The sequence below is a fragment of the Hylobates moloch genome, unplaced genomic scaffold (assembly GCF_009828535.3).
Source record: "Hylobates moloch isolate HMO894 unplaced genomic scaffold, HMol_V3 SCAFFOLD_16, whole genome shotgun sequence".
Classification (NCBI taxonomy): domain Eukaryota; kingdom Metazoa; phylum Chordata; class Mammalia; order Primates; family Hylobatidae; genus Hylobates; species Hylobates moloch.
Genome location: NW_026652291.1, coordinates 72,481,783 through 72,506,407, shown reverse-complemented (window position 1 = coordinate 72,506,407; position 24,625 = coordinate 72,481,783). Strand labels below are relative to the sequence as shown.

General features: G+C 34.9%; 1 protein-coding gene and 1 pseudogene across 3 annotated transcripts in view; both read left to right on the top strand.

The window, feature by feature from the left end:
* The window catches only part of RALGAPA1 (Ral GTPase activating protein catalytic subunit alpha 1), a 286,431-nt gene that overhangs the window by 107,431 nt on the left and 154,375 nt on the right, over positions 1-24,625 (top strand). Inside the window, exons 17-21 of one of the 3 annotated variants that reach the window (XM_032134668.3) lie at positions 2,949-3,089; positions 13,327-14,871; positions 16,662-16,786; positions 18,240-18,456; positions 19,450-19,626. In XM_032134668.3, the coding sequence (XP_031990559.1) occupies positions 2,949-3,089; positions 13,327-14,871; positions 16,662-16,786; positions 18,240-18,456; positions 19,450-19,626 (2,205 nt within the window). The remainder of the gene's footprint in view (positions 1-2,948; positions 3,090-13,326; positions 14,872-16,661; positions 16,787-18,239; positions 18,457-19,449; positions 19,627-24,625) is intronic. The other 2 variants (XM_058429656.1, XM_032134679.2) reach the window with 2 other exon arrangements.
* Positions 9,638-9,838, top strand: LOC116456504 (small nucleolar RNA U3; annotated as a pseudogene).

Genomic DNA, 24,625 nt, shown 5'->3' with positions numbered 1-24,625 from the left:
AAGTGCTGGGATTACGGGTGTGAGCTACCACACCAGCCAAGGGGTACATTTTTAAAGAATTCATTCAGAATCACAACACAGATTTATTCCACTGCAAATATGGAAAAAGTTCCAAGGGAAATGCCCAAGCTCTTCCTTCAAGTTTGTGTTGGGAAAAAAAGAAAAAAAGGAGTTGTTATTTCCCAGAAATTGTCCCCTAGGGGAAAAAAGAAAAACTTTATCTGTAGAATCAAAAACTCAATTCAGGTTTTTTAAAAATATATTTAAAAATTCTGGCTAACACAGTGAAACCCTGTCTCTACTAAAAATACAAAAATTAGCCTGGCGTGGTGGCGGGTACCTGTAGTCCCAGCTACTCAGGAGGCTGAGGCAGGAGAATGGCATGAAACCAGGAGGCGGAGCTTGCAGTGAGCGGGGATTGTGCCACTGCATTCCAGCCTGGGTGACAGAGCAAGACTCCGTCTCAAAAAAAAAAAAAAAAATATATATATATATATATACATATATATATAGGTATGTATTTTTTAAAAATTAAAGGTGATTACAACTATAGATGATATTTCACCCTCTGTGTAACAACACTTTAAGATTTGCATATGTATTTGTGTCTTTGCTCTGACCAATTTTAATGAGTGATTGTGTTGGAGTCAACATAACTTTTGTTTCAAATTAGATTATAAAATTGTTGGTTACTTTCTCAAGAAGGGAAGAAGCTAGTAGGAAAACTGGAATAGGGTGAGATTCTGACATTTTGTGTATGGGTTGTTTTTAAAATACACTTGATCTTTAATACACAGCATGGTAAGCCATACACTAAAGACAAATTGTTGTCATTATCTTAGCATATTCCACGCTTCTATATTTTTTACCTACAGATTGTTCTTAAAGAATCCTTAATTTTGCTGGCATTCATACATTTTTTAAATCTATGATTATCTTTTTCCAGTTATAAACTATGAAATGCATTTAGTTTTTGGTTAATGTTTGTTTTTACTTTCTCCTCTGTATCTTCACAGCCTGAAATTGTTTTTCAAATGGTTAAGCTGGACTCCTGCTCAAATATGGATATTCAGTAAAAGTAAAAAATCATTGCACTTTTACGTGGTAGGGAGTAGGGATTCAAAGATCAGGGGATATGGTTCTTGCATTCGAAAAGTTGAGGAGGCTGACCTAAAAACATACAGTCCACTAAAAATAGATTGTAAGCTTTGCAAAAATGGGAATTCTTGTTTGTTTTTGTTTATTGCTGTGTTGCCAGTAAATAATTGTTTGGGAGAGTTAGAAAAACCTCTCAGGGACTGGCCATGGTGATTTATTCATGTAATCCCAGTACTTTGGGAGACCAATGTGAGAGGGTCGCTTGAGCATAGGAGTTCGACACCAGCCTGGATAACACAGCGAGACCTTGTTTCCACTAAAAATAGAGAAAAAAAAAAAATTAGCCAAGCATAGTGATACATGCCTGTGGTCCCAGCTACTCTGGAGGCTAAGGTGGGAGAATCGGCTTGAGCCCAGGAGTTCAGGGTTGCAGCAAGCTATGATCATACCACTGTACTCCCACCTGGACAACAGGGTAAGACGGTGTCTCAAAAAAAGAAAAAGAAAAAAAAGCTTTTCAGATGAGATGATACTTCAAGTATGAAGGAGTATATCAGGAAGAAAAAGAGACCAAGGAAATTAGCAACATACAAAGTCGTGATGTGATGATGAAAGAGAATGAAAATTTTAAGGAACATTATAAAATTCTGAGTGGCGTCAGCATGGGAGGGCAGTAAAAGAAAAGTCTTACTGAGTGGTGGATTGTAGGCAAGTCGTAAAGGCCTTGTGTGAGTTGTGTGATAATCTAAGGAATTTAGACTTCAGGGAACCAAGTCTGTCCAGTGATCAGGGAAACTCAGCAATTTGAATTGATGTTAATATTGAAACTATTTATTTTGCCACCATTACTATTACACTGGATATTATGCAGTATTGTTTCTTTCAAGTCCTGGATTCATGAGTAACAATACCTATAACTTAATCAAGAATCCTTGAAATAAATGCTTTTTTAAAAATCTCTGGGAAGTGTAAACTTGATTATTTATTTCTAAGTGAACTATAATTTATCTTTAATTTTTGTGAACTAGAGACTCTCCTAAGAAATTATCAAATGCAACTGCAAATGCAATTTTTAAAAAGTAATCCAGTTTAAAGCTTTCTTTGAAAACACTTTTAAGTTTTTATGTTTATGATTTGAATTAGCACAAAATTATCTATTTTTATCAAGAACTCAATTTTTCATGCTCTGCAAATTCTGTTTTCTATGAATGTTTCTATGTAAAAATTTTAATTATACCCCTATACTTTATTATAAAAGATACTGATTTGATTAGCATTCTCTTACCAGAAACACATACTAGACATGAGATTAAATCCTTTTGACTATGAATTACCTAAAAATTTCTAAGACCTGTGAGTGATTTGGAAAACTTTATTTGGTAAAGAGTATGAAAGTAGGAATGATTTGTTCTTATAATTCAGCCTCATTAAGAAGAATGGCTCAGGATTGCCTAGAGAAATGCCCAAATATTGTTCCAAAAGTTTCTTTGAACTATTAATATTGAGGTATTTTCAATGTTTCCATTCAGTTAATTTCTCAACCCTTGGTTTTGAGAACATAATGCTAATTAAAGTGTCTGCTGTTGTTTAATGCTATTCCATTGTAACTGCTAATAATAATAGCATTTTTCTGCTTTATATAAAAAATTATATTCAAAATGTTGTGTGTGTTCTCTGATTTCTTTTCTTACAGCTTGCCAGTATTTGCCGTGCTGAAATGTTTTAATTTATAATTTCCTTCCTTTGTACCTTTTAGTTTTCTCTGTTGCTGCTTTTTCTGTGACATGAGCCTTTCATTATAGTCACTCTTCTTTTTTCCTTCCCCACTTCTTTCTTTTCCTTTTTTAAAGCCATGAGAAGCCGATCCATTGGTGAATGTGCTCTGCCATCGGCCTATATACGCAGCGCTAAAAGTGCTCCTGTTCTGATCCATACTTCCAAACCCTTCTTGCCTGATATTGTTCTCACTCCCCTTTCTGATGAGCTTTCAGGTAGTGCCACCTCTGCTAATTTCTGCACCACCTTTTTCACTTTTTAATCCTCTGCTTTCAAATTTTGCTTAATCAAATAAACTCTTTAAAGTTAATTTCTTTGGGGGAGGTGTGGGAAACTGGGAAAGTGATTGAGAAATCAACATTTTGAGTTATTTGAACTCTAATGCTGTCCTTGCAGTTCATTCTGGAAGTGCTAAGTTTAGTGCTGTGCCAATGTCCAGTATTTTTTGTTGTAAATGGCCAATTTTTTTTTTTGCTCTTGTTTGATTTTTTTCTTCCTCTCAGGTGGTTAAAAGAAGTAGTAGTATATATTTATATAACAGATGTCTTGTAAAAGATGACTTAGGAAGATAATCAGAGCATTGACTTTTAATTTCCTACTGTTTTGACTAACAATATCGTAAATCTTGAATAATTTATTCTGCATTATCTATAGTAATGGAACTAAGTAAGGACAATCAGTATTTGGGAAAAGTATATAATCTAAAAGTTGCTTTGAAATAAATCTTTGTATTTATATTACATGTAATCATATATAGAATTCTAAGGATTCACTCATTTTTAAACCATTCTGTGAAGCCCTAACTTCCAAGGAGCTTCAAAACCTGCTTAGCTTTCCAGTTCTGCCTCAGGTCGTTGGTCCCCAGTACTGGGAAGGTCTGCTCTTTTATTAAGCTTTAATTAACATGTAATAAAATGCATAGATCCATAGACTCAATGGAATGATTTTTGAAAATTGTACACACGCCTATAAACCATCACCACAAACAAATTATAGAACGCTTCCACTACCTCAAAAAGTTTCCCAGTGACCTTTTTGAGTCAATCACCACGCACTCCTCCCCTCCACACAAATACAACTTTTTGCTGTTCGTCACCGTAGATCAGTTTTGTTTAAAAAAAATTTTTTTGGCATAAATAAAATGATACAATGTGCAAATTGTGCTAGCTCAAAGAAACCTACTTGTTTTGTTTTGTTAACTTTGGAACCATAATATAATTAATTAGAAATGGTTTATAAGAAATTGGAGTTGATTTTTTAGTTTAATTGATGACAATAATAGAAAAATTGGCCTCAATCCAAACCTTAATATCCAGTAAGTATTGATGAATGAATGGATGTATTTTACACCAGTAAAATTAGGCAACCTGAATATTTTAAGCTATCAGTGCAGAACATTAGTAAGATTTAAAAATATGTAGATGTAATAATATAAATTTTAATAGACAGTAGAAAATGGCACACAATTTTGTTACATATGATGCTTAGCTACAAATAAAGAATTAGGATATTTTTGTCTCTTTAGTGCTCCATTTAAGCACTGTACCTCCTTATGTAAGTAGCACAGATTTTGGTTGCTTACATCAAATTATAATCTAGTTACTTAAGTTGGCAAACAATGTTTCTGTTCTTAAAACTGAATTAGATACAGCTAAAAGAAACTCTGAGTTTGTTGTAAACTTCTCTTGGATACAGTTTTTGCTCCTAGCTTTTATAAAAGACACACTTAGAGCATTTAATGCAAACCATTCTTGACATGTTTAGAAAACTTAAAATGAGCTTTGAACACTTCCATTATTTTATTCTATTTATGTATTTATTTATTTATATTAAGTACAGAATTTGAATTCTCTTGGCCACTAATTCTTAAAAGTTTGATTGGATTAGACATTCCGCTACTGTCTTAAAAAAAACTGTCAGAAAGATTTATTTTTTTCTCCACATCTTAAGGGATTTACAGAATTTCTCATCTGCAACTTAATATATTGGCAAATATTCATGTTAAGTGCTAAAACATTTTTGAATAGCTAAAACAAAGATAAGGTTGTTCCTTTCAAAATATTTTAGAGTGGTGCCATACCCAGGATGAGAAGTTCCTATTTCAGAATTCTTGCTTTGCTGTAAATACATAATTCAGAAAGTTTACCTTTTAATGATTTTATGATTTAAACATTTATGAACACTGTCGGAAAGGAATTATCTAAATGGCAATTTTATTTGTTGTATTCCTTTTCCCTATCTGGGGTAATATGCCTTCTATGATAAATTTAAAGATTTAGATGGTGTTGAGACGTCAGTCGCTAAAACAAAACAAACTTTATATCCAATTATCAAAATAATGTTCATTTTAGAAAACATGGATTATATGGAAAAGCATATGCAAAAATACACATAATCCTCCAAAACCAGTGATAATTTATTGACAACTTCGGATGCTTTTGCTGCCAGTTTTTTATGCTTGTGTACATTTAAAATATAAAAGCATAATTACAGTTATTTTGAATTAAAAATCATTTTTTTCTCTTAGAATTTGAAAGAGGCAAGGAACCTGTCACTTTAAAATAGCAGCAAAATCCCTCCTTTCCTGATTGTGAATGAAGTCAGGATTTTTCAAGCTGATATGTAAATTTAGAATACTTTCCAGGAGATGCAAATAGGTGTGTAGAGGAAAAGATTAAAGATTCATAGTGCAAATCTACATACTAAAGGCCCTTAAAAAACCTGTTAAAAAAATAAAACTGTTGGCCAGGCGCGGTGGCTCACACCTGTACTCCCAGCACTTTGGGAGGCCGAGGCGGGCGGATCATGAGGTCAGGAGATCAAGACCATCCTGGCTAACGCGGTGAAACCCCATCTCTACTAAAAATACAAAAGAATTAGCCAGGCTTGGGGGCGGGCGCCTGTAGTCCCAGCTACTCAGTAGGCTGAGGTAGGAGAATGGCATGAACCCAGGAGGTGGAGCTTGCAGTGAGCTGAGATCGCCCACTGCACTCCAGCCTGGGCAACAGAGTAAGACTGTCTCAAAAAAAAAAAAAAAAAAAAAAAGTTTATAATTGAGTATGTCTCAGTCTTATTTAAGCACAGAACACCTTTCCAAGTACACATATTGATATCCTGTGCCATTAAGGTTCCAGAGAGAACCAATGTGAAAATTAAACAGGATTAATCTTCTACCAGTTTACATTGTAGACATCTAAATTATTGGATTGGTCTTTGCCTCTGCGATTCTTGGAGGCAAATTAAAGGCTTGGAGTTTGCTTCTTCAGGTGTTAGGTGTAGAGCGAAGGAGAGAGGAAGAGATAAGAAAATGTAGAAGTTATAAGAATAGAGATTTGTAAAAATAGTGCTAAATTAAAAAACAAAAATCACCAAAATCTTAGATCATCAGCCAATCATACTTTTTAATTGCTGATGTTTCTTCCAAGGTTTGAGTAAATTTTACTTTAGAATAGTTTAATGTACAGAGAATTAATAAGAAAGTGAACTGTATGAAGGGGAAAAAGTAAATGGTTTTTCATGCTTTTATAGCTCTCCCTCATGTGAATTAGCTTAAACGAACTCGTAAAATATTTCCTGAGTGTATCTCTGAAATCAGGAATTGAGGTTTCTTCAACTACTTCACCAAAAAAAAACTTCAATGAAACGACTCATAGACAATCTACCTCTAGCTTATGGTTAGAAGTAGAATTTGTTAGAAAAATATTTATCTGATACTTTTGGATAATTGGGGAGGTAAAGGAAAGTCCTTTTAAATCTTTTTTTTTTAACATACCAAAATCTATGAGAAAGGACCATCAGTTTTCTAAGTACCCTATTTGTTCCCAGCCCTTTTTTCCTCCTCCAGTGTTTTTGTTCTAACTGTCCATACTACCTGCATTGTTGTAAGTATGATGCTATATGATAGAGCTTTATGTATAGCTATAGACTAACCTAGTTGAATAGTTGAGTATTCTTGAAGAGTTAAATTTTTTTTTTTTTTTTTTTTTGCTCTGTTGCCTAGGTTGGAGTGCAGTGGTGCAAACATGACTCACTGCAGCCTTGACTTCCCTGCCTCAGCCTCCCATATAGCCGGGATCATAGGCATGTGCCACCACATCCGGCTAATTTTTTTATTTTTTTGTAGAGACAGAGTTGTTGCCCAGGGAAATTCTGAACATAAAGTTGCCCAGGCTGGTCTCAAACTCGTGGGCTCAAGTGATCCTCTCCACCTTGGCCTCCCAAAATGCTGGGATTACAGGCGTAAGCCACAACACCCAGCCCTTAAAGAGTTTTTCTTAAGCTCTGGGGACCAGTTTGAGGGCATTAGCACTATATCAATGCACTGTTTCTTACCATCAGACTCATCTATAACAGTTTGAAAAATATGTATCAAATTTGATACAATATGTTGGCTTGCACAAACATCTAATATAATTTATTCTGGTGTCTGGGCAAGTACACTCCTTGGCTTCTCTGTCATTGACCTTTGATAATTACTCATTTGATAATTACTGCACTAGATTGTACACATTTGGTAACCCAGCCTGACAGTCATTATTTTCCTGATAAACTGATAAAAGAGAAGCCAGAAATCTGAATCATCGTTCATAAGCAAATTACTTTTACTGCCAAAAGTAACACTTTAGTGAAAAAAGGAATATAAAAGTGTATAAACATGGTAGGCAGCTTTGTGTATACTTCTACAAATATTTCTTATTTATTATTTTCTAATCAAATACTATGAGTTTCTCATCCTTAAATTAAGCTTACAGACCCAGTTTCTTTCAACCAGTTCCCAAAACTGATTTGTCATTTTTGTTGCTATTGGACTCTGGTCTATCTAGGCTATAGTATGTAGACTGCTAATGTTGGGGACTGATCTCTTTTTATTAACAATACGTTATTATTTGAATTGAGCTCTTTATACTTCTGTTTTGTGACTGTCAACGAAAAATAAAATAGTATGTCTCACAGGCCTATCCTTTTCCTAAATTCTGCCTAATAAGAATTTTTCATCTCGTCAGAGAAGTAGGCACTTTTTATACAATCAAGAATTTTTTCCTGTCATCAATGTACAATAGGATATTAATATTTTACATATTTTCCACTTGTAATCTGCTGATTGTAGCATAATTCCAATTAGATTTTTTTTTAAGAGAGGGGGTCTCACTGTGTCGCCCAGGCTTGATTGCTGTGGTGCCATCCTAGCTTACTGCAGCCTGGAACTCCTGGGCTCCAGCATTCCTCCCACCTCACCCTCCTGGCAAATTAAATTTTTTTTCCTGGAATAATTTACGTTAATTTTTTTGAGGCAGAGTCTTGCTGTGTCGCCCAGGCTAGAATGCAGTGGTGCAATCTTGGCTCACTGCAACCTCCACTTCCTGGGTTCAAGCAATTCTTGTGCCCCAGCCTCCCGAGTAGCTGGGACTACAGAAGCCCGCCACCATGCCCAGCTAATTTTTTTTAAATTTTTGGTAGAGATGGGGTTTCACCATGTTGGCCAGGCTGATCTCGAACTCCTGACCTCAGGTGGTCCACCCACCTCGGCCTCCCAAAGTGCTGGAATTACAAGTGTGAGCCACTGCGCCTGGCCTGCATTAATTTTTTAAAAAGAACATCTCAAGAAAAATGTGAAGCTAACTTAAACATGGCATTATATAGCATACTCATAAGCAAAACACTATAATTTTCTTAACATAAAAAATGTATTGGTAGTTTATGTTCAAAATTTTAAAATCAGGAAAACAATATTAGAATAAAAGAGAAGATAGTCGACTGGGCTAAATTTTAGTGGTTTAAATGAAAACTATTGAGCTTGATTTGTTGCTTTTAAGTCTTTTCATATGATTACAATAATGTAAAAACTGCTTTGAATTACCTGCAAATTGAACATCTAATCTTAAAAAGATAGAATTTTAATAGCCTCTGTTAATAATATTTGAAACATAGATGCTCTAGAGTTTTTACTTACCTTGAAGTACATTGCTGTTGTTGCCCAAATAGACAAAAACTTAGGTAATGAGCAGAAAAAAACTGAGTTTCAAAATGGCATCAATTTCTACGTAAGCTAGTTTAAATGATATTACGAATTTAGGAACCATAAAAATATTACTGATAGCTAACATTCGTTCTTGACCAGTAAAATAATTTAACTTTAGTAAAGGGGATTTTGGCACTTGATTCTATGAATCATTTCAGAAATTATTAAAATTTCTAGTGATATGTTAGTATTTTAACTGAAGGGATTTTTTTGTGAGTAGCTAACTTGCTTTTTACCAATAAGCAGCTGCTTTTTTTTTTTTTTTTAAGGTGAGCTTTTCTTCTACCAGTATTTATTAAGCCCATACTTATGTGACAGGTCCTCTTTCAAGCAATAGAGATATTGCAATGAACAAAACAAAAATCCTCAAGAGACTTAAATCTAGTGGAAAGGAGTACTTTTTTCTTAACATTTTATAAGCTGACAGTATACTTTAATGTACAGCTTTCCTTTCAAACTAACAAAGGAAACTTTTTGAACAAAATATTTCTCGGAAAAAACCGGTTTTTTAATCTAGAAATAATTGACCCATTTTAATGCTAAACAGTATTAAGGAAATCCGGAGATAAAACTTGACATTTCTGTAACTTTATAGAATAGTTTTTAAACTCTAAATTTAAATTTTTTTTACCAAAGCATTTTCTCAATGTTCAAAACCAGTTTTTGTAAATCTCTTGAAAACAACATTTTTATTGTTTCACTCATTAAATGGTTTCTAATGCTTTAGATTAACATTTAATTGAAAAGACTATACTTTCAAGCATAATTTCTAAGGTGTGTTACTAGAGGAGTTTCTCTGAACATGTGAGCACTGGAATACGGGAAGAGAAAGTGCAGTGTTCTCTCCTTAGTGTGAAATGGACCTTTGGTGTTGCTTTGCTGCACCTGCCATTTGCCTTGGGTGATCATTCTGTTCCTCCAGGAGAGTAAGAGGACACAGTTGGTTTCCCTTAAGAAAAAGAAAAGAAAGAGAAAAATATATAAAATTTTATTTAAAAGCTTTCATTTTTCAAGTTAACATATAAGCAGCATAATTAAATTGTTTTGAGGGCATTTTTATTTAAACCTGATGCCACCATTATTTTTAGCAATTCAATACAAAGTTTTTTTTATTGGTTCCTTCTGTATAATTTACTAACATTTGTTTTAGATTTTTATTTCTAACATTCTTATCTTTATAGAGATAAATCACTATGCTGCTCTGTGGCTTTTTTTTAAATTCTTTTTTGTTTATATTGAGATATAACTAAAGCCTGGCTTTATGGTTTCTTAATAATACAATTAACTTTTACCAAGTTTTATTTAAAAATTAATAAATTATTTCATGAGTACAAAATATATATGATGTATTAGTCAAGAGATTAAGAGCAAAGATTAATTTCTGCCTTACTTTACACCACAACTCCTCACTTTGTAGCTGTGTAATTTTGGGTAAGTCACTTAAACGGTTTCTTCATTTATAAAATAGGCATAGCACCTACTTCATGGGGTTGTTGTGAGGATTAAATGAATGATATGTCAGATGCTTACAACAATACCTGGCCTGTGGAAAATACTGTATATAGTTTAGTTATTATTTAGTCTTTTTCTCAGTAAAGTTCAGCTGTATATATTTGCTCAACTAATCTAAGGCTTGTTAGAGTCAATTATGCTGAATTCAAGTGCCATTTGTATTGACATAATTCAACCCTCTTGATCTGAATTTAGCATAAAGTTGGTTTCCTATCAGTGTTATTTTCTTCTTTGATTTTATGTAATTAGCATTGTTATGTGCCATGAAAGAACTATATTTAAATCATAAGAATTTTTAAAAACATTGTTTAAATTTAAATTCTCCAGTACTACAATATTGGTAGAAAAAAATCAGTTACATTTTTTTTAAAGCTCTTTCCCTCTTAAGCTTGCACAGAAGTTTTAGATAGTCATATATGGTAACAAAGTTTTAGGAAAAAAAAAACATAGGCTGAAATAATGGTTAAGTTTTCTAATATACAAGGTGTGAGGGCTGAGTTTGGGAAGGAATTCCTAAACATAGAACATCATAATAATCTTTCCTGGCTTCTTTAGAATGGAAAAATTGTGAAATATCGATAAAAGAAATTAAAAATTAAAACTAATATTTTTTCTGACATTTGTACATTTGCTAGTGTAATAATGTTTTTATGATTTTAATATTTTGAAATCCTGATTTTGACCTTTGGTAAAATAAATTCCAAGCTATAAAATTCGTAAGAATTCTTATAGAACAGTTATACAGTCTTCATCTTTTGCTGAGTTCTTTAGAATATTGTGTAGAAAGAAATTTAGAGTACATGCTGAATATAATCTCTGTCATTGAGGCAGAAGTTCTTATGATCTCTTATGGCAGATGTAAAAAACCGAAATATTTATGTTTGTCAAGATACACAGATATGAGTTAGTTATCTGCTGTATTAACAAACACTTAATGAGTATAAGTGCATCAAAGTGAAGTTTGTAAGGAAGTGTTTCGCTTTATTTAGAAAAATTTCTAAGTGGAGTGCATGAGGAAGAAAAACAATGTCATTTTTTAAAGTTGCACATTTCCCTCAGTTTAAGGACAAAAAGTTAATTGTTTCAGCTTCAGGAGATACTATATATTCAACCTATGTTGAGAGCCTCCTAGTATATCACTAGGAATATACTAGAATCTTGGCATAATGCAAACCTATGTTGATCTCAATTTAATATAAAGTACGTCCGTTTGGACCTCATACAAATAGGATGATATTAATGAAATTGCAGAAGGACTAGCCTTTCTTCAGCCATAGTAGCATGGATCCCAAAAATACTTTGAATGACTGTCTCCATTTTATAAATGAGGAAACTAGTCTCAAAGTCTAGAGTAAGAATCAACAAATTACTTTGTAATCTTGGACAAGTCACTGCTTTGCTTCTGGATCTAAATTTTCTCATTTTGATTGTTCAGTTATAGTTCTGTTGCATTTAACTTTTGTACAAGAAGCCTAATAGTAGCAACAGCTGACTTTTTGACTCTGTCCTTTCTTCATTATATTTTGCTGACTTCTGAAAACAATTTTTTTGTTATTTCTAGGTAACTTACAGACCATGATGGATTCATAGACATTGTATTTTGCTTCCACAATTCCTGTTGAGAATTTGTATATATCTGAACAGTTAAATGGTTATTTCATCCTGACACTGAAGGCAGTGAAAATAATGCAGTGATATGTAACACTAAGCCTGTTTCTCAAACTTTTTTATTGTAAATTTGATAAAGTAACTTAACCTCTCTGGGCTTCAATTTTCTCATCTGTGAGATAGTTACATTAGATAATCTCTGAATGTCCATCTGCAATGATTATTATTATTATTATTATTATTATTATTTGAGACGGAGTTGTGCTCTTGTTGCCCAGGCTGGATGGAGTGCAGTGGCGTTATTTCGGCTCACCGCAACCTCTGCCTCATGGGTTCAAGCAGTTCTGCCTCAGCCTCTCAAGTAGCTGGAATTACAGGCATGCACCACCACCGCGCCCGGCTAGTTTTGTATTTTTAGTAGAGACGGGGTTTCTCCATGTTGGTCTGGCTGGTCTTGAACTCCCGACCTCAGGTGATCTGCCCACCTCAGCCTCCCAAAGTGCTAGGATTATAGGTGTGAGCCACCGCGCCCAGCCTATAATTCTTAAAAAGAGATGTAAGAAGCCAAAAATACAGTTTTTAGAGCTTGATGGCTGTTTAATGGAAAGGGCCAATAACAGGCAGGTAAAGTTTCTTCCTGGCAGGTTTAAGTGGTGTTTTTGCCAAAAACAAAAGAATACAATTGATTTTTTAAAAAATATATTGACTTTATTTGATGTCCGTGAATAAGATTTTAATACTATAATGAAGTAAAACACCTTGGGAGAACAGTTTCCTGACAAAGAGAACTTCAGGAAGAGGGTAGAGAGTTTCATTTCTAATATGTAATCAAACAGAGAAGCAAAATTTGAAGAAAAGATGCCTCTTGCTTTTTTGGGAAGGAAGGTGGAGAATTTATGAGACCCTATAAGAGTCTACAGTGGGATACTTGGATCGGCTTTCTGTGTTAAGGTGTATTTTTTCTGCTTGGAACTTAAATAAGTAGGAAAAATTTAATAGCATTTGAGTTCCTTGATTTATTGGCACAGCTCTATCTTTATCTGCACTTCCAAATGTTTCATCACCTCACTGTTTCTATGCATGTTAACATTTTAAAATGCGTTTTGGTAGTTTTCTAATTCATTGACACTACATGCTATATTGGCTTGTGCCCATCATTTTTTTAAAAAAACAGATTTGTATTTTGATTTTTTTTTTCATTGAGCTTACAAAAACTCTGATTTTTTTTAAAGCATATGCTTTAGGGCATTATTGAAATTAATATTTTTTATATTCATGTAGTTCTTCTCTACATAATTTTTTTTCTTTTACAGATATTGATGATGCTCAAATACTTCCCCGCTCAACTAGAGTCAGACATTTTTCACAAAGTGAAGAAACTGGAAATGAAGTTTTTGGTGCTTTGAATGAGGAGCAGCCATTGCCTCGAAGTAGCAGCACTTCTGACATCTTGGAACCATTCACTGTTGAACGAGCCAAAGGTGCAGTTCCTGTCATTGACAGTTCATCCCGTCATGCACCAAGCTTGCAGAGTTCCACAGAGGCTTCTTCAATAACTAGATCCACTGAAAGCCACATCACTGATACTCATAGTAGAGAGTCTTCTCTGGAAGTTGGTGATAGCATATATGACCATCTTTGTCATTTAATAGGTCCAGTAGAACTTGCAGATTCAGCTTTTGAACAAATCCAGTACATTGACCTTGAAGGAGATGATGATCTTCTTTCCACCCTGAAAGAATATTTTAAGGAAAACCAGGAAAATCATAGTAAAAATGAGATAGGGAAAGACCCAGCTTCTCAGGAAGTGACTATTGCAGTAAATAGGGGTGAAAGGTTATCCTTAGATAAATTAGAATGCACAGATCAGGAAACTGAATCAGAAAATATCACCTCTTTTGTTGGGACTCCTGAAAACCTACAGTTTCAGAAAGAACCAAACTCAGCTGTCTTCATGAGTAATATCGCACCTAACCAGTCAGACAGTTTTATTATAACACAAACTTCTGAAAAATCTAAGCAACTAAACAGTGATAAACAGCCATCAGAGCCTAGTTCAGATAGCCCTTGTGATAAAGAAAAAAGGAAACATCTGTACAGACAAGCAGCCACAGAATTAGATCCTTGTGTTGATGTAACACTAGTTGAAAAGCTTAAGAGTGTGCAAATTAATGAAAAAATCACTGTCCCACATGTTATGCGTGCCAAGAAAGCAACACTAAAAGCACCTGTTAACCGCAGAATGCCTCATGTTACAAGTACTAGCAAACTTTCTCCAACTAAAAGGAGCCTGTCTGAAACAGTAACTCATAGAGCCAAAATCATGAAAATTGCTACTAAAAAACGAAATAGCGTTCATGTTACTTTTAGGCCATCCACTGAGTCCATTCAGTTTTATAATCCTCTGGAAAACAAAGAGGCTCCATGGAAGATGAGACTGCGGAAGCTCGGTGGCTTTAGTAGTGGTAGCAGCAATAGCAGCACCAGCAACACCCATACCAGCTCAAATAGTGCTACGGAGCTAGTAAAACCTGGTGTGTACAGACCTCTAGATACACTTGGTACTGCATCAGTAAGCAGTAAAACAGTGAAGGAATCCACAGAGATTCCCACCACTATATTACAAAAAGAAGGAATTGCAAGTAGTCAGTTAGGCAGTCGTAGTACTCTTAGGTCATCAAGTCATGAGGCAGGACTACAGCAGGGCTCCCTGGGTGGCGTTTATAAAACTGTTGTACATGCTCTTTCGAAGCCGAAGGCAAATGTTTCCCCACAGAGGCAGAACAGAATGCCACCAGAGGCTCCACTGAGGGATCTGTACAGTCATGTAATGGGCTATTTTGGAAGGAAAGCTGCAGGTGAGCACTAACAGTGTGCAGAGCGCAAAAGGAGAAAGACAGCACCAGTTTGGCTTAATGCAACTGAAGCAAGCTATAAGCAATCAAAAAGCTTTGGGATGGTCACTGCTTTCTCTCTGTTTGGTTATGCATGCGCCTTTTCCCAGCTGTATTTTTCCCAGCATAGAATGTTTATTTAAATTACTAATTTCCCTTATAAGGCATTTAGTTAAACCTCTTTGCTGCTGAACAACAACATAGGAAAGTGGATATATAGGAAAATTTCAATGACCTATCAAAGACTACCTAAATCAAGTATTTTTCCGAGTGTATACCACAAGTGTGGAAATTAAGCTTACCAAGGAGTTGTTATGCTTTCTTCCCCACCCCACTATAGTTTAAAAGGGCACCAGATATATCTAATTGAATTCATTTATTTTTACTGCTGATCTATTTGGTTTTGTATTTTTTCTTGATAGAAATTATTTTGACAACTAACATAATAGAAATCAAGGTCCTACAGCCAGCACCAACATTATAGTTAACTATCAGTGATGAGGAAATCATTTCTTAAATCTCAAAGTGAATTTAATCACTTTTCATTTAAGCCATTTCCAAACATGCTGTAGGCTTTTAGTTTTGCATTCATTTATATAGAATGCAAGTTATGTCCTTGAAACACTTTAATTACTTTCTTTTTTTCTGAGACTTTAAATGTGCATAAAGGTTTCACAGTAGCCAATCATGATTTAAATATGGAACCTCTATGGACAGATAACAGAAAGCGAGATTATGGTAACTGTTTTCCCTATCTTGAGTCAAAGTTAAAATAACTTTACGTATATAGACTATTAACTTTCAGCAGTAAGGTTGGTTTTGATTTTATTTGTTTTAACATGGTTTTGTTAGCATGATTAACAACGCTGTATAATGCATCTTGCATTGAGCCATTAATGCCACCTGAGGGCAGTATTTGACAGCTTAGCAAAGCCTGGCCAGTAATATAAAGATAATGGTATTTCACAGTGAGCGTCTGACCAGTGTATTTTCTTAATCTGAAATACTTTGTAGTTTATTAGGAATATAAACAGTGCTCATTTTCCTTTCATTGCAGAGAAATCAACTTTTCAATAGCATAGTAGTGACATAGATACCATATTATTTTCTATAAGTTAGTTTCCCAAGTCTAAAACTTTCTCGTTAATGTAAATGGTAAAAATAATAATAATGTAGTGATAAAAAAATCAAAATAATTATTTTGGATTTTTTGTAAGAAAAACATTTGTGAAAGTCAACGTTTTATTCTTAAAGCATTAAAATTAGATTTTATAGTGGATAGAAACAGCAGTATATCAAAACCATTGAATTTGTATTTATAAATACTCAAATGCATTTGTATCCTACTGAGTTTTGCATAGATTCAAAGGATGTATTCCCTGAAAACATTCTTTGGGGAAAATACGGAATTATAAATTGTTAAGGCTCTAAAAAGAAACATTGAGTCAGGAAAAAAGATAAATATACCAGTTTCTTTATAGGCAATATTAACCTAACTTCAGCTAGTGCTTATCTATAAGCTTTCTTGCTGTTTAAAGTTATACTGAAGATTGACTAACATCTGCTTAGTTAAATAAAGTAAATATCAATTTACTAATTCTTAAAATTAAATCTAAAAGAAGGGAAATTATTCATAAATGCATGTTTGGCAAATAATTGGCAAAGGTACTTTGTTTTGGGTTGTTGTTTGTTTCAAAGTTAGAAAATGCAGTGAAGTTTTTCCTCACTATATATAGTTATTTATTTATTTTTAGTCAATAAAGAGGACATGAGCCAAAAACTGCCTCCTGTTAATAGTGATATTGGCAGCAGCAGTGCTAATGTTCCTGATCTGATGGATGAGTTTATAGCAGAACGACTTCGAAGTGGTAATGCCTCGGTAAGTTTTATTTTATATATTTGCTTTTATAGAGGAGGGTATAAAAACTAACAGATATATACCTATGTACATATATGTCAATTTATATATGGGAATTTTTATTCAAAATAACCTTTCCTCAAAATATAACCCTTTTTATGAAGATTTTTGAATTACATTTTTATAATATTTTTTATCTAAAAACATAAACAGCCTCATAATTTTTACCAGGGTGAAAGATCAGACAGGTACCTGTGCACAAATACACAGGTGTAAGCAACTACCTTCCTAGTCTCCCCTTTTTCCGTCTTTGCTCGTAGGTTACCCTGGTGCCAGCTGCCAGCCCTGGGAAAGATAGCAATGGAGGTCTTCTGCCCCAGCTGCCAGCCCTGGTGCCAGCTGCCAGCCCTGGGAAAGATAGCAATGGAGGTCTTCTGCCCCAGCTCCCATAGTTATATAAATAAATATAATTTAATATATAATTTTAAAATACATATATAATTTTTATTTTTGTCTCAAGATCTGTTTGTGAACCAGCTCCCATAGTTTTGCTAGCACAGATACTGCTTAACCATTTTAGATAACTTTGAAAGAGACTTAAAGTTTATCTTTATCTTGAATGTTAGGATTATGGCAACATGAAAACAGAAGCTCTTTTATCCCTAATAATCCTAATAATGCTTAATCATTAGGGAAGGATAAATATATATGGAACTGGTTTCTTTTGAGACGGAGTCTCGCTTTGTCACCCAGGGTGGAGTGCAGTGCTCACTGCAGCCTCCGTCTCCCGGGTTTCAGCAATCCTCCTGCCTCAGCCCCCCGAGTAGCTAGGATTACAGGAGCACGCCACCATGCCTGGATAATTTTTCTATTTTTAGTAGAGACAGAGTTTCACCATGTTGGCCAGATTGGTCTCGAACTTCTGACCTCAGGTGATCTGCCCACCTCAGCCTCCCAAGCTGCTGGGATTACCAGAGTGAGCTACTGCGCCTGACCTGGAATTGCTTTTTTTAAATTATCATATTTCATTTGGGTTTGACTTCTCTATAACTCCATTATATACCCCGCCCCCTTTTTTTTTAGGCTTACTTTTTTCCCTTGAGTGGATAAAAATCATTGAATGACATCTTTGCTGTCATTCTTTCCATTCTCCCACTGTCTTTTTTATTTGCTGCTTTTTTTCCACTTAAATACTCTTTCTTCTGTTTTAATTTATATTCACTGCATGGATCCTACTGAGGCTTAAGAGTCACAGGCCCAGCATCATGTGATATTTGGGTCTTTAGGCAGACCAACAATAGGTCAGGCTGTAGCTCCATTCAGTTACATAGATTGTTTGGTGAGTGTGTTCTCCACTCCTACTTCAGCCTCTAAATCTCAGCATTTATTGTGATGGTTTGGAAATTAAAGGTTTCAGATGGTTAAAGAGAATAAAAACTTTTTTTTAATGGTAAAATATTTCTTGAATGTTTAGACTATGACAAGAAGAGGAAGTAGTCCAGGCAGCCTGGAAATTCCCAAAGACCTCCCTGATATTCTAAACAAGCAGAACCAGATGCGCCCTATTGATGACCCAGGTGTGCCCTCAGAATGGACTTCTCCTGCCAGTGCAGGGAGCAGTGATCTTATCAGCTCAGATAGTCATTCGGATTCTTTCAGCGCTTTCCAATATGATGGCCGAAAATTTGACAGCAAGTATCTTTTCTGTTTGAATACTATGTTTTATGTTGATTGTCTTCTGTTCAAGACTGACTTACGGATTATGTAGCCATCACCTTCCTCTCCAGTGTTACTTAGGCAGTGGCTCCCACGTTAGAAAAAAAAAAAAAAAAATTAGAGATTTGGTCTTGCTATGTTGTCTGGGCTAGTCTTGAACTCCTGACCTGAAGCAGTTCTCCTGCCTCAGCCTTTTGAGTAGCTGGGATTACAGGTGCAAGGCGTCATTCTTGGCCCCACTTATTTTTATTTCAATTTTCAGTGAAATTTCAAAGGAAGTTTTAGGGAATCACCTTAAATTGGAGCTACTTTATTTTGCTAAATTAACATTTAAGTTAACACCTTAAGTTGAGGCTACTTTATTTTGCTAAAATCACATTTAAAAAACAAAAAATGTGATCCCTTCTTAAAAGAAATGACATTTTTAAGACCAAAACTGTAGAAAGGAAAATAATTTAGGATAGACCTGTTACTAAAAAGACAGTCATGATTATGAGTTGCCACTGTTTCACACACTCATATTTGAGAACCAAATATTTGGATTATGTTCAATGCTACAGTACCGAGAACTTCCTTTGAATAATTGCTCCTTGTTACAGTAATATCAGTAATATTATTTGGTGCTGTATTGTTAACACTTAGTTATTCAGCTATAATTCTGTATTGCACTTGGCAGTCAGTGAAGGGCACCACATTTTTAAAAAAGAAGTCAAAACCTTGGGAACTAAGTTTGTGAAGAGCCGAGATATGCATTGGAGAGTTACATGTTTCCTCCCTTCATGGCTTGTACCTATCCCGATCTACTTACAATCTTCAGAGTATTAAGATGATTTATACTCGTCTGAGTGATACGTAAACAGAATAGATGTACAGGGAATGTTTCTGTTTGATCATTTTGCTGATTTAGCTCTCGTAAATATTTTTACTTTGTAATTGGACTCATATAATAACATTTCTTCTTCCTATAGACTTTGGCTTTGGAGCTGACACTGGGGTTACATCCTCTGCTGATGTGGATTCAGGTTCTGGCCATCATCAGAGTGCTGAAGAGCAGGAAGTGGCTAGTCTAACTACTCTTCATATAGATTCAGAAACAAGCAGTCTTAATCAGCAAGCTTTCTCTGCTGAAGTTGCAACTATTACTGGTAAAGTTATTCATGGGAATGTGTTTCTTAAATGTATTTTTTAAACCTCCAAAGAATTTGATTAAAATTTTGAGAGATTTTAAGTGTTACTTATTACTATTTAAGTATTACTTTTTTCATTCGTCTTTATGTAACAATGAAGGGGAGAAAAGACATTAGTTTCGTGACTTGAGGTCCACTGGGTTAAGCTTCAGAGGACTCTGTGAACTTGTAGTATTTTACGCAATATTTTGTGTATATATATATGCACTAGAACATTTTCTGCATGATTAAAAAAAATTTTAATGGGAACTTAATAGATGTATATGTATATAGAGAACATGAGATAGTTGGAGTGATTTTTAAAATAAATAGAAAAGTTAAAAGTAGTGGACTCTTTGTCATTCAGAGTTAGCCTAGATTTTTATGATTTCTTCAGCAAAGTATTTATTATAGAAAATATAAAGCACACTGCTTAATAGAAGGCCTGTTTGTCAATATACTAATATTCTGTGTTTAGATAGTAGTTTGTGCTTTTTGGAAACTTTTTACATGTAGTCAAACCCAACCATAATGTGATAAGTGGGGTCTTCAATCATGTTAAATGCAGAGTCACATTACTGCAATGTTAGTGAAGTGATTAGAATGAGCCTGAGCAGCTAGTAGCCCATAGTTCTTGGGGAGTCCACTCTATAATCCACCCTCACTGTGGTTCCGGCTGCAGTTTGCCCCTTGATGAGTGGTTATCCACTCCAGCTTAATTATCCATGGGGTGATTTTGCATCTTGTGGTTGGCTGGAACTTGGAAGACTGGTGCAGTGATTTCTGCATCTCTAAACTAGTCAAGCATATTTCCTCAGCCAACCCAGACAGAGGAAATTTGAGCCAGGGGAATTCTAAAAGTTAGAAATCCATTCTCTGTTTTCATATCCTGCCTCCTTTTTTCCCAGATGGCAAGAACTTTAGCAGCCCCATTGCAGAATGTGGCCCTAGTGGAGAATGGGAACCAATTGGGTTAGAGCTACAGTTCCATCATTATAGGATTTAAATTACTCAAAGTGGAATACTAGAGAAAATTCTTATTTTATAATGAATACCTCTTACTTTAGTTGTTCTTAAATGTAAATGAAAAGATACTTAACATTGATAGTAACCAGGGAATGCAAATAAAAACCACAGTGAGATCCTACTACACATACTGAAATTGTTCAAGTTAAAAACACTGACGGCCGGGCGTGGTGGCTCACGCCTGTAATCCCAGCACTTTGGGAAGCCGAGGCGGGTGGATCACAAGTTCAGGAGATCGAGACCATCCTGGCTAACAGGGTGAAACCCCATCTCTACTAAAAATACAAAAAACAAAAATTAGCCAGGCATGGTGGTGGGCGCCTATAGTCCCAAGCTACTCGGGAGGCTGAGGCAGGAGAATGGCATGAACCCGGGAGGCAGAGCTTGCAGTGAGCCAAGATCACGCCACTGCACTCCAGCCTGGGGGACAGAGTGAGACTCCGTCTCAAAAAAAAAAAAAAAAACTACACACTGACAATCCAAAGTGTTGAAATGAGTATGGAGCAACTAGAATCGCATACATTGCTAGTGAGAATGTAAAATGATCAAGTCACTCTGGGAAAATGTGGCAGTAACTTTTAAAGTTAAACATACATTTATTATGTCACCATTTTTAGGTATGTATTTTCCTTGGACAGTTGTACGCAAAAGATCATTGCAGCTTTATTCACAGTAGTTAAAAACTGAAAACAAACCAAATGTCCATCAATTGGTGAGTGGATAAATAAATTGTAGTATATTCATTCATTGAATATTCACTGAAATAATACTCAGTAATAAAAAAAGAATTAAATATTAATAGATGCAAAAACATAAGTGAATCTTGAAAATGTGCTAAATGAAGGAAGTCAAATACAAAAGACTCCATAATTATGCTTTATTATTCTATGTGTATAACATTCTAAAAAAGAAAAAACTAGTGACAAAGTAAATCACCACTTACTTGGGAAGGATAGGTGTCAGTTGAGGGGATCGACTACAGATGGGCATAAGAAAATTTTTTATAGTGATGGAACTGTTTTATATTTTGATTGTGATGTTGGTTACAAGACCATGTACAGTTGCCATTTTTCAAATAACTGTATACTTAAAGGTGGGTGTGTTTTAAAAAAATGTAGGCTTTATGTTCTATAAAACAAATTTTAATACTATCAAAACTTTAAGCTATTAATCAGACTGTTGTGTTTTCAAAAGATTTCCATATATAAAAGAAAAAGACATTTTTTATTTCTTAATTCTCTGTAGTTATCAAAAATAAAGTTCCAAACAAAAGTTCTAAAAATAAAATGATATATATGGAGAACCTGTTTTAGGTCTTTTGCCTTTATGTTTTTTGGATAATTTAACTTCTAAGAATTTTTAATATTTATGTAACCTATATTTACTCTATGTAGTGACTATTTTTAGGTCTCTCCTGGGAAGTTTTATTAGGCATTCTAATCTTAATCAGTACCATTAGTAATAGCACAGAGGTGTTTAAGAAACTAAAGCAGTTGTATTTGTTTCTGTTTAAAAGACACAAAATTCAACAAAGATAAAACTCCATATACACAATATATAAATGATTCAGTACAGTATTTTCCAAGAGTGAAGTTTGCATACATTATCATACTACTAATGCAGTAGTACTTTATGAAAGGAATGTTAGTAGTCCTGAAATCATCTATTTTCCTATAACATAAAAGTTTTCAGAAACTGCGAAAGAAATCTGGTATAGGAAACAAGAATGAAAATTAGATAACCTCTTTTTAGGTCATGAATATCATTACAGGAATAGTTTTATTGCTTTAAAAAAACTGTTTAAGAGGAAAAAGCCTCTTAAGTGAGCCATTATAGATTTTTAAAAATAAAATAGGCTGGGCGTGGTGGCTCACGCCTGTAATCCCAGCACTTTGGAAGGCCGAGTCGAGCGGATCACGAGGTCAGGAGCTCAAGACCATCCTGGCTAACACAGTGAAACCCCGTCTCTACTAAAAATACAAAAAATTAGCCGGGTGTGGTGGTGGGCACCTGTAGTCCCAGCTACCTGGGAGGCTGAGGCAGGAGAATGGTGTGAACCCGGGAGGCGGAGCTTGCAGTGAGCCGAGATTGCACCAGCAAGACTCTGTCTCAAACAAAAACAAAAAAGCAAAAAATAAACAAATAAATAAAATTAAAGGCAGTAGTGATTCTCTGGTGATTTTGTGATAGCTAATATAAAAGTATTTAAAATCTTAGTTCTTGGCCTGGTGTGGTGGCTCATGCCTGTAATCCCAGTACTTTGGGAGGCCAAGGCAGTTGAATCACCTGAGGTCAGGAGTTCGAGACCAGCCTGGCCAACACAGTGAAACCTCCCTCTCTACTAAAATACAAAAAATTAGCCGGGCATGGTGGTGTACACCTGTAATCCGAGCTACTTGGGAGGCTGAGGCAGGAGAATTGCTTGAACCCAGGAGGCGGAGGTTGCAGTGAGCCAAGATCATGCCGCTGCATTCCACCCTGGGCAACAGAGTGAGACTCCATCTCAGAAAAAATAATAATAATAAAATAAAATCTAGTTCTTAAAAATGAATTTGATTTTTATGGATCAAAACAATACATGGAGATAACGAGGTTTATATTTCAAAGCATTTGACCAAAGGCTGATGTCTCTTTGGCATGTACTTAAAAGTTTTTGGTAAACATTAAGGTTATAATTTTCATTATGCTTTCACCAGTATGTGTTTGTCCTAAGACATAGAATACTTAAGTTTCTGTAACTGTCCTTTAACATATGATTTTTGTGCCATATGAATTTACTCCAAATCTCAAATGAAAGGAAACTTTTCACCTACTGTGTAACATAACCGAGCCTAGATAGAGTCATATGATTACTCATTTGATATATGATTATCATATGATTATATGATTATTGTGATAACACCTGATAACATAATCCAGTTCTATATGTACTTTTTAAGGCACTTACTGTGCTACTACTTAAAAAAAACGCCTGTATGGTATGTGGAATTGCACTTCTATAGAATTAAAATAATACAAATGTAGATCGTCCTTGACTTACTATAATTAACAGCTTACAATTTTTCAACTTTACAGTGGTGTGAAAGCAATTCTCATTCAGTAGAAACCATACTTCAAGTACTCATACAACCATTCTGTTTTTCACTTTCAGTACAGTAGTCATTAAATTACATGAGATAGTCAATACTTTATTACAAAACAGGCTTTGCGTTGGATGATTTTGCCCAACTGTAAGCTAATTTAAGTGTTCTGAGCATGTTTAGGGTAGGCTAGGCTAAGCTATGATGTTCAGTTGATTAGGTGTATTAGGTGCAATTTTGACTTACCATATTTTCAATTTACAATGAGTTTCTTGGGGTGTAACCCCATCATAAGTCAAGGAGCATCTGTATGTATTTGATTTATATTGGTTTTTTGCTTTACTGTGTAGAAAGAGATAATGAGGGCAGAGGTTTACAGGTACTGAGTTCAGAATATTGATATTTTTCTGCTACAAAGAGGCTTAAAATAAAAAGACCTACTGCTTTAACAACTTGCTTGGTACTAGCAGCACTATATTATAACCACCACTAGTTGTTCAATACAGCATTAATTTGTGCTGTACTTTATTTAAGTTAACAAAAGTACCTGCTATGTACCAGGTACTATACCAGGCACTAGCACTACTACAGTATATAACAGAATTCCTGTTCTTACAAAGTTTATACTGTACTGGGGAATATTTACAATTGAAGGGGCAGTTTCAAGTCAGTGTGATAAGTGGTATAATAGAGAGGTGCAGGGTTCAGTGAGAGCATCTAGCAGAGACTCTGTAATCATACTTGGCAGGATCAGGAGTAGGCTTCTCAAGGAAGCAGAGACCTGGAAAATAAATAGGAGTTAACCAGGCCGAAAAGAGGATTAGGGCTCCATGCAAAGGAAAAAGCCAGAGGTATGATGCAATAATACTCTA